Source organism: Nicotiana tabacum, chromosome 1 (genome assembly GCF_000715075.1).
Source record: "Nicotiana tabacum cultivar K326 chromosome 1, ASM71507v2, whole genome shotgun sequence".
NCBI lineage: Eukaryota > Viridiplantae > Streptophyta > Magnoliopsida > Solanales > Solanaceae > Nicotiana > Nicotiana tabacum.
The window spans coordinates 206,068,575-206,078,563 of NC_134080.1; the positions used below are offsets into that span (position 1 = coordinate 206,068,575).

At 38.5% G+C, this 9,989-nt stretch overlaps 2 protein-coding genes across 8 annotated transcripts; one reads left to right on the forward strand and one right to left on the reverse strand.

The window, feature by feature from the left end:
• On the forward strand, positions 1-8,562 carry LOC107782574 (mitochondrial arginine transporter BAC1). Of its 7 annotated transcripts, none has more exons than XR_012711049.1 (9): positions 1-268; positions 1,420-1,509; positions 2,126-2,227; positions 2,415-2,519; positions 2,600-2,698; positions 2,769-3,003; positions 3,114-3,212; positions 3,287-3,426; positions 5,245-8,562. XR_012711049.1 is itself a non-coding variant. In XM_075256110.1 (9 exons), coding segments are annotated over exons 1-9 (921 nt in total). In that variant the 5' UTR covers positions 6-172; the 3' UTR covers positions 5,246-8,562. The 7 variants fall into 7 exon arrangements, 3 of the variants coding, with proteins under 3 accessions (XP_075112221.1, XP_075112211.1, XP_075112207.1); XR_012711050.1 differs by lacking the exon at positions 5,245-8,562 and adding an exon at positions 4,917-5,237; XR_012711048.1 differs by lacking the exon at positions 5,245-8,562 and adding an exon at positions 4,318-4,698.
• On the reverse strand, positions 4,034-6,494 carry LOC107782575 (uncharacterized). The gene is made up of 3 exons (XM_075256129.1): positions 6,291-6,494; positions 5,862-6,190; positions 4,034-4,415 (listed from the first exon to the last, which is right to left on the reverse strand). The coding sequence occupies exons 1-3, from the start codon at positions 6,492-6,494 to the stop codon at positions 4,298-4,300; spliced, it is 651 nt and encodes a 216-aa protein (XP_075112230.1). The 3' UTR covers positions 4,034-4,297.
• Positions 8,563-9,989: the final 1,427 nt, after the last annotated feature.

Sequence of the window (9,989 nt, forward strand, 5' to 3'; positions counted from 1 at the left end):
CGAATTCGGTGATAACCAAAAGTGCCAATTCCCACTTCCGACTGTAGTCAGAGAGAGAGAGAGAGAGCCGCTGTAACCAGCAAATTATTGGACTTTAGTATTGAGCTAAAACCCCTTAAAAAACCCAGCACAATTCCAAAACAGCAAATAATTGAGTGGGAAGAAAAGGGAAATGGATCCGGGAAGTTCCGGGTACAAGGACTATGTAGCGGGTCTAATGGCCGGTATTGCTATGGTTATTACTGGTCACCCTTTTGATACCGTCAAGGTAAATTCCTCCACAGAAATACCCATTTGCATTACTCAATTGATTTATGCAATTGACATTTAACCCCCCCCCCCCTTTTCATTATTATCATTTATCGTATATATTTTTGGATAAATAATGCTCCTGGTTTTTTATGTATTCATAGATGAATGGCTAGATGCAACACAATTTGAGATTTCTGTATTTTGTTGTTTTTGGCCGTTAGATGTAGTTAACCCAATAAACCACATGTTTCCCCAGGAATTAGTTAGAGAACTTCTACTACCTTCTTATTAGAATTTGCATATAATGGTACGAGATGAGTTTAAATAGAGTAACATGGTCGGTGAGGATTCATATATTCTGATTTTCACAATTGTGTTGTCTTACTTTGTTCATCCTAGCTATTGAAAAGTAAGTAAAAGTTTTAGGAAATAGGGTAAGGTATTGTCTTTGAAGCACATCATATTGTCGCTAGAGGCAAATCTAGGAACTTTATAGGGTCGAGTTCAAAACTCACCACAGCACATTTGATTTGCTTGGTCCAAAATCTACTATTTATGCTTTAATGGATTTCTTAACACATATAGGGTCCGAGTCAAAGCTACTAGGTTCGGTTATGAATAGGGGTGGCAAACGGGCAGGTTGGGTTGGATTGAATATGGGTGGGTCGAAAACGGGTAATGCAAAAACGGATAAAATATCTGACCCGCCCATATTTAATATGGAGAGAAAATAGGTTAACGAGTGGATAATATAGGTATCCATATTATCCATGGCTTCTTGAGTGTGATCACTTTTGGGAGAAATTTTAGTCTCCCAAATTTGAGGAAAATCCAATTTGAGTCTTTGCAAATGTAAAAGTTAAACCCACTGGTTATCCATTTTAAAGTAGATAATATAGATCTTATCCATATTTGACTCATTTTTAAAAAGTTCATTATCCAACCCAATTTTTAGTGGACGATTCTGATGGATAACTATTTTTTATCCATTTTGCCACCATTAGTATGAACCTAGCAGGTGTACACTACATCTGCCCCTCTGAATGTCACCTTTATGCTTACTGAAGATCTTAATAGTATCATATACTATATACTTGTGCAGGCGTTAGAGGTTCTTGTAACTTTCTCTGGGTCTGCCTATTGAATTAAGTGAAATGTATTTGTCAGGTAAAGCTCCAGAAACACAATACAGAAGCTCGTGGAATAAAGTACAATAATGGATTGCATTGTGCTGCTAGAATATTACAAACTGAAGGAGTATGCCTCTCAACTTCTTCCTAGATCCAACTTTGAGCTTTACCTGTTCTGTTTATTAATGTTGTTTAGTTGGTAGAACGTGTAATCTCTGTACTTAAATGCTTTTCTGATGTTGAAAGATCCCATTATGTTCAATCCATCCACATTTTTCGATAAGCCTTGTCTTCTATATACTAAATGTGATATATCTTTACTTGCGCTATTTATATTCATGCGTGTATGATCGTATTTGCTTATTCCGCTGAAGATATGTCTAAAGTTTCTGGTTACTGAAGTAGCACGTAAACAGATCTGAGGAAACAGAGCTCACTTGAGGCTCTTTTACATAAATGCCAAGTTATGCCGGTTTGACCGTTTGTCAAGTAAAATTGCCACCAAATGCTGTTTCTTGTTTATACAAGAAGCTAGTTTCTGTTTCTTCAAATAAATTGAGATAATATTTTTACCTGTAAGCCTTATCTTATATCCTTTTTTATTGAGTACACCAGAAAAAGTCGATTTTTGTTGTCTATGCTGCAATTATCTTTTTTCTTTTCTTTTGTTCTTTTTTCTTCTTGTGTGGCACAGGGATTCAGGGCTCTGAAGGACCTGGGCTGATAAAGATTTTCTGTGGCAGGTTAAGGGGCTATATCGAGGAGCTACATCTTCGTTCATTGGCATGGCCTTTGAGAGCTCACTTGTATTTGGTATTTACTCCCAAACAAAACTACTGCTGCAGGTTTGTTCAACGTTCATCCAGCGATGATTTTGCTGTGTCTTTCAATTTGAAGATTGTCAGATACTAGTATATGTTGAAAGCCAACTGCTCTTAGAACCATTAACGTGTATCTTGGAACTTTGGCACTTTTGTGACAACATCTCAGCAGTTTGTTATTAATGACGAACATTTGGTGTTTGCTTTAAAGGGTGGACCAGATGGAGGTAAGCCCCTGCCTCGTGCAATAGTTCCTTCAGCTGCCTTTGGAGGAGCTATTATCAGCTTCATTCTATGCCCATCAGAACTGGTGAAGGTAAGTGGTGCGAGAGTTCATAACATCCTGCTGTAGAATTACTTGGAAAGTATCATCCTTGTTATATCTGTTATTTCCAGTGTAGGATGCAAGTTCAAGGTGCTGATTCTGTGGTACCAAGCTCCAGTAGATATAGTGGTCCACTTGAGTGTGCTGTTAAAACTGTAAAAAGTGAAGGGGTGAGAAATTTTTTGATCGATGCAAATTTGGCTTCTGGTGTACGTTTAAGCTGACAAACAACCTCTCCAGCTCACAGGCATATTTCGAGGAGGCTTCACGACTTTATTAAGAGAATCTTTGGGAAACGCTGTCTTCTTTAGTACATATGAATATGTTCGTTATCACTTGCATCTACGACGGAAAGGTGCTTCCTCTGAGTCAAGCCACCTGGTTGATGTTGGAGTTGGAATAATGAGTGGTGGTCTTGGTGGTATAGCAGTGAGTACGCTTGTTGGAATTACCACATTCTTTATGATTTCTCCTCGTAATATTACTTGATTAGCCTACCTCTTGTCCTTGTTTTGTTCTGTACTGTTTGTAAACTTTCCATGTGATGCTCTATCCACAATTAATTTGTGCATCTGCCCTTTCCAGTGTTGGTCAGCAGTTCTGCCCTTGGATGTAGCAAAAACTATAATTCAGACTACCCCAGAGAAAAACCATACGAGAAATCCGTTTCGCATTTTAAAATCGGTAGTTACCATAATCTCTTGTATTTTGGAACTTGAAATACTACACGAAATGCCTGATTCAGTTTATTATTGTAGATTTATGGGAGATCCGGTCTTAGAGGATGCTATACGGGTCTAGGTCCTACAATTGTCAGAGCTTTTCCTGCTAATGCAGCTGCAATTGTCGCATGGGAGCTGTCTGCCAAATTGTTGGGAATCAAGCGTGATTTGAACTAGTAAGATATCTTGACTGCTGCCAATACTATTCTGGTTGCCTGCTGGCTTAAAGCTTTAGAGGCTCGTGGCAAGATTACTCCATGATTCTTTTGATGTGCACTCACCATCGCACTATTAATTTGGCACAAGCATGCTATTTTTTAATGAAATAATCCGAGCATCTTTAATTATGCTTTGTGGTTCTCTCACGTTATTTTTTCCTTTATCTCTTCGGAGGACCAAAGGTAGTATCGTAGCTTGATTAATGTGGTTGGTTATTGGTCAAAGTTAATTGAAGTTGGAGTGTTCTTCTTAAGCTTTATTGCACAACATTATTAGCTGCAATATTGGTGATATATTCTATGAAAAACGGTCTTGCATACTCCAATCTGCTTCAGTAGGGTCGAATACTAACTATATGCCTAATTGAACAGGTCAATTCTACCTGTTTCTGACACAGAGTTTATATTTTGTGATGCTCATTGAGTGCTGTTTTGTTGCATGAGGTGGAAAGCATTTTTAAACTAGTCTCTAGTTCTGTGAGAGTGATGATAATTAGAAAAAATAAAGAAACTTTGTAAGTGTGAGATGGCCTGTCAAGAGGGAAGGTTTCAAGCAGCATCGATATGTAACACAGCATAATTATATTTTCAGTCTACGTACTATCGAAGTACTAACAGACAAAGTTAATGACACACACTTTCATACTCCTTTCCTTTCAAGCGAAATGGAATTACTACTCAATGCATACCTTACATGATAATTTTTGTTAAAAAGGCTAGTGACAGAAGAGAGCGAGCATGGTAAACCGTGATTATATTTTTTGGTGGGAGTTTATCTTTCCATCAGTCCACAAGTAGGTGGTTTTACTGCCATTGGACTGATGCCCCTTTAACTTGACCCTTCTCCAGGAGAATCACATGAACTTTTACGACGGCGTTCGTTGTGGCCTGCCAAACGTCTCCTGCAACTTCTTTTTGCTTCATCGAACTCCCCCAACTGATGAAACCTGCATATTATAAATTCATGATACAAAAGAAATGAATTTCCGCAGAAAAGGTCTGAGAGGACACAAGAGAACCAAGTTACAACATCCTTGCAACAAAATAGAGCAAGAAAAAAGACCGTAAATAAAGATCTGGTTGGTTCCATTCTAGTCACTAAGGGAAAGGGCTCTAGGAAGAAAAAAGCTTTGCCCTTGCTTATTTCTTTGTCTTACTGTTGGTTCTTACTCAGTTTTTATGCTTCAGTTGTCAGACGATGGTGAGTTTGCAGTACTTAATTTTTACCTATGCCTAGAGTTTGCAACTTGAAAGCAGCTGATTAGAAGATCAGTAAAATCCGTGCGAAATGGGTGAATCTTCTTTAGCATACCCCAATATTAGTTGAATCAAGCCTATCTCCTGCTTTTGGAATAAAAATTGGCTGACAAGAATAAACCCTGTTTGAGAGTAGAGAAATTATTTTTCTCTATAGTGGTAATATTTTGTCTCTCTCTCTCTCTTTATAGGAAATGAAGATACCTTCTGAAAATACCCTAGTATCAGATGCAATCAACCTTACCTAGGAGGTTCAGATATCTATCCTGTCAGTATCTTCGGTCCAGATTTCCTGCCTGCCGAATAAAAGCAGGGGAAGACAAAGAATCCCCATTTTGAGACTCGACAAACAGATTGTTCTCCATTCTAGTTTTATTGATTTAGAATGCACTTTCCTTTGAATTTAAAGCAGCACTGAGCACAATGAAATTCATACAAAAGAAATTACTGTTATTATAGTTGTTTGATTTTGGAAAAGGAGCCTCGGTGTAACTGGTAAAGTTGTTGTTATGTGGCTAGGAAATCACGGCGGGTTCAAGCTGTGGAAACAACCTCTTGCAGAAATGCAGGGTAAGGCTACGTACAATAGACCCTTGTGGTTCGGCCCTTCCCCGGACCCCGCGCATAGCGGGAGTTTAGTGCACCGGGCTGCCCCCATAGTTGTTTGATTTGGCTTTGGTTCCATGCAATGTGAATCTGAAGGCTACCTACTCTATAGACTCAAAATTGAGCTTTTCATGAAGAATATATTGTTATCTTAAATAAAATGATATCCCTGAAGCATAACATGTGAGGAGGATTATCAGCGTTGCAACTTTGTGCCACTCCGGTTTTGTTCTTCTTGAAGGTAATGTTCTTTGATGTAGATGCATTTGGGCTTTAGCTAAAGTTATCCTGTTTTGTGGTCACCGGCTAATTGAAATGCTTGTTTGTATGCCTAGTGGCTGTGTGTGTTCTAAGCGCATATAACTGCATTTTAAGACAACACAAGCACTGTGTAATTTAACCTGTTGTAGCAAATTGCCTACCTTATTTTCCAAGTGTATGGGCAGTTCCTTGTAATTATCTTTTAGGTGATGTCATCGGTGTATAGAAGTTAAACTCAAATGTCTATTGAAAGATTTAGAGTTGTGAACCTGCTGCATTGCTGACAGAAACGCTGTCGGAGTCCGCCAATAAGTACTGCCGGAGCCTTTGCATGAAATTCACAGACCTTGTGGCGGCGATGGTATGTCTTGGCATTTGCCATATCTGCAGTGCAGTCCTCAATTTGACAGGAAGGCAGCTTTGAACCCTCTCCGCCAGGTACCTTCCTTCCCGAGCGAGTCAAGACCCTCTTCCTTTTGTTGTCCTCTACAACATCTTCGTCTTCCTCGTCATCCTCCTCTTCCATCATGCTTCTCTTCTCTTCCCATTTGCTAGTTTCCATCTTTTTGAGGAGGAAAAAAAAACTAGTTGGGAAAAACTAGAGAGGAGCACAAGAATATGAGAAGATGAATAAAGTGACACTTAAATAAAGGTGAAAGAGAGGGGAAAGAATATGTGAGGACCACAAAGTTCCATACCTTTCTGCTTCTATGTGAAGTCTGGTAAGTGGAGAACAGGATTTGGATTAAAGATGAGCTAAAGATACTACAATTTGATAGGTTTCTCGTACATAATGGGGAAAGTTTATGTTGACAGATGAAGCTACTTTTATTGGCCTCAAAGACTTCGACTTTAACGTGACCTAGCATTATTGCATGAGAGAGAAGAACGTGACAATCCATAACATTAACATAGTACAAGTAGGGGTGACATATAGTTAAAAGAAAACAGTTAACCACCTATATTATCTACTAAAAAATGTGTTGGATAATGAACTTTTAAAAAATGGGTCAAATATGGATAAGAACCATATTATCCATTTAGAAAATGATTAACCAATGGGTCTACTTTTTATATTTGTTAAGCCTCAAATTGGGGGTTCCTCAAGTTAGAGAGACTAAGAATCCTCCCAAAAGTGATCATATGCAAGAAGTCATGGATAATATGGTTATCCATATTATCCGCCGATTAACCCGTTTTTTATCCGTATTATATATGGGTCAGGTCGGAATTTATCTATTTTTTCATTACTTGTTTTCGACCCGAATCATATTCGATCTGCCCCGCCTGTTTGCCACTCCTACGTACAAGGAATATGAAGATCATTTATGATGACTTTTGTTTCTATTTGTTTTTATATCACCTATTGAATTTACTCCTTGTTACCGCAGTACTTTTTTATTGAGGGAGGTAATTTGTTGGACAGCCAGCAAACCTAGGGGCGCAGGCAGGATTCGAGACAAAGGGGTTCAAAAAGCACTCACTACTAAAAATAACAGGAATTAGCTACGGATTCGAGACAAAATTCAAAAGCACTCACTACTAAAAAAACAGGAAACAGGAATTAAGGACGGATATATTCTATAACTAAACAAAAAAAAATCGTTGCTAATCCTCTTTAGCGATGGATTATTAAGAAATATTTTTAGCTACGAGCGAAGTTAAGCTAATTGTAATTTTTTCTTTTGTAGTGACTAAATGTCACAGTTAAGAGTGGAACCTATGATCGAAGTATTTTTTGAATCCTTGTTGCTACTATACTATAAAAGTTTTCATTTCGTAATTAAGATTCAGCGATCAATATATGTATACATAAAAAAAATTACCTATAAAATTTTCTAGCAAAGGGAATTTAATTTACCACTCTTGACCAATGTCTCCGCAGCTGCAGAACTCTCATTTGGTATTGTTAATGTTAGATTTGGAATTCAATTGACCACCTTTGGCCAATGCGGCTCCGCTGCTGCAAAACTCTTTTCTGGTATTGTAAACGTTAGATTTTGCTTCAAATGATTAATTGGATTGCCATTGATGTATCGCTCCGAAAATTAATCACTTAAATTTGATAGATCATTACTGTGATTTGGTGTAAAGTTTTTTTCTGCCTACTAGGAGAAAAACCTAATCATTTCCAAGGCATTCAGATAGGCGTTCTAAATTGCTTTGTAGAATAAGTGACAGCAAATCAGGCTATTATGTGCATCATTACTCAAATTCGTCTACCTAAAAGCATCATTATTTTGAACAGTTTTAGGGTTCACCGCTTCTAATTAATAGTTATATATTGCAGGCTTTTCATTTGTTAGATAGAGAATATCATCAAGATTTCGCGATTTTTCAAATTTATTCTAATTTCAAGAACTCAGATCGAATTTATATTGAATAAAGACATGTACCAACAACCGTATTGGCAATCGTTTTCAAGCAAGAACGATTCCTTTGTTTTTTCACCTATGGGAAAAGTAATTACAGCAAAGGCTAGCACGGCCTATTGATTTTATGAACTAGCCTATTTTTCGGTTGTGGCGTTTGCTTAAAGATTTCATATTTATTCTTTTTTGTCCTATACTTGGCCACTTAGTTTGTACTGCTGCCTCTTATCATATCATATAGGAATATTGTATAGGCCAAAATCTGCCCCGAGGAAATTAAGTGTAAAGTGGTGTCACAGAAGAGATCGGCCGAGGTCGACTAGGAAGCATCAAGGTTCGTGACCGAGGAGTTAACCATGGCCGAGATCGATTGTTCATGTGCCAATAGCGGTAACGGTCACTATTTGAAATAAGACATTGAAAGGAATATTCCCTGGGATATTCTCTTCATTAGTACTATTAGGGTTGTTAGGGATATGTCTTGTATAAATAAAAAAAGGGATAAGGGGATAAGGCGTGTGATATTCATTTGATAAGAACACTTTTTGAGAAGAAGATTCTCTCTCTGACAAAAATACAAATTCTACCTTTTCATCAAGATTCTTGCTCATATTATTCCATACTATTCCATCAGATCCGAGAATAGTTCAAATATGCTAGGATTTGCCTGTCTTTTATCATTGTCAAAAGGAAGAATCATCCACCTCATTCATTATTGGGTGAATCATTCTCCTTATTTACATAAATATAATTTATTGTTATTTATTGCTTGATATTCCTCCATTATTGCTCACAACTTTTGGAATATTAAATGTGCACTGATTCCAGTTCATCATTAACGTTATCCCATATTACTTGTACTGCCAAGTTCTAAATCTAAAGACACTATCACTAACTAGGTTTAACCCTTCGTTACATAAAAATTAAAAGTTTAACTAAAAGTATATATTATTCTTTTTTGGTCAAACATTTTGGCGTTGTCCGTGGGGATTTCCTAGTTAGATTTTTAGTTTCTTCTATATCTACAACTAGCACGGATTACTAACAAAAAAGAACGAAATTCCTTTTCCTTGTACACACAGATCTGATATGGCAGGTAACAGAGAAGAAAGAACGAGGGTAATGACTGGCCTCACCACCAATCTCTTGAACACCATCAATGAGGTCTCTGAAACAGAAGGCGAGGACATAACGCCTAATGCCTCTCCCAGGCGAGGCGGGTCGCCTCTCCCTCATGGCAGTATCGCAACGTCCTGCGGTAAAGGAGCCTTCACATCCATGACGAAAGAGACGCCACCAGCAGTGAAAAAGCTCCTTGAGGCTTGGCTAACTGACACGCTAACCAGCATCCTCCATAAGCCCGCTCAGGATACAGTCATAGAAACCGCAAGGACTCGCGTTACATCGACAACGGTCGAGCAGCATAGCCCTTTCCCTTCAATAACAAGTATTACTCACACTGTTAATAATGCAGGCGACGACACACTCACAGCCATTTTGAAAAAGATCGAGGGAATGGAGAACGAGGACAGAGTGCTTAGGGACCAAATGAGAGAGCACCAAGAAAGGGTCGACAAAATACCAGGTGCCCCAGAACTCTTTCAAAAGAGAGGTGTTGGTCGGTTTGTCGAGAAAACATGCAGTGATGAAACCGCCCCGCATGCCATACCAAATACCTTCAAAATTCCGCCCTACCTTAAAATATATGATGGCACGACAGATCCCGAAGACCATGTGACTCACTATATCACTGCTGTAAAAGGCAACGACCTCGCCAAAGAACATTTATCCTCCATCTTGTTGAAAAAATTCGGCGAAACCCTCACCGGAGGAGCATTAACTTGGTACTCACAGTTGCCCACACATTCCATTGAAACATTCGAGTGGACACAAAAGATAAGGTCAGATCCAAACACTAGAAAGTCGGACGCATTTTGCGAGTTCCACCAAGAACGAGGGCACAAAACCGAGGACTGCATTGCCCTAAGATAGGAGGTCGTAAACATGTTTCGATAAGGACACCTC

What these genes read in the sequence shown, in the direction of transcription:
- LOC107782574 (XM_075256110.1), top strand. Translation starts at nt 173, where the DNA reads ATGGATCCGGGAAGTTCCGGGTACAAGGACTATGTAGCGGGTCTAATG. An exon ending in GAATATTACAAACTGAAGGA is followed by an intron (nt 1,510 to 2,125) that starts GTATGCCTCTCA and finishes TTTCTGTGGCAG; the next exon opens with GTTAAGGGGCTATATCGAGG. An exon ending in GCCCATCAGAACTGGTGAAG is followed by an intron (nt 2,520 to 2,599) that starts GTAAGTGGTGCG and finishes TGTTATTTCCAG; the next exon opens with TGTAGGATGCAAGTTCAAGG.
- LOC107782575 (XM_075256129.1), bottom strand. Translation starts at nt 6,494, where the DNA reads ATGGATTGTCACGTTCTTCTCTCTCATGCAATAATGCTAGGTCACGTT. An exon ending in CTTCACATAGAAGCAGAAAG is followed by an intron (nt 6,191 to 6,290) that starts GTATGGAACTTT and finishes GCTCCTCTCTAG; the next exon opens with TTTTTCCCAACTAGTTTTTT. An exon ending in TTCTGTCAGCAATGCAGCAG is followed by an intron (nt 4,416 to 5,861) that starts GTTCACAACTCT and finishes TATAATATGCAG; the next exon opens with GTTTCATCAGTTGGGGGAGT.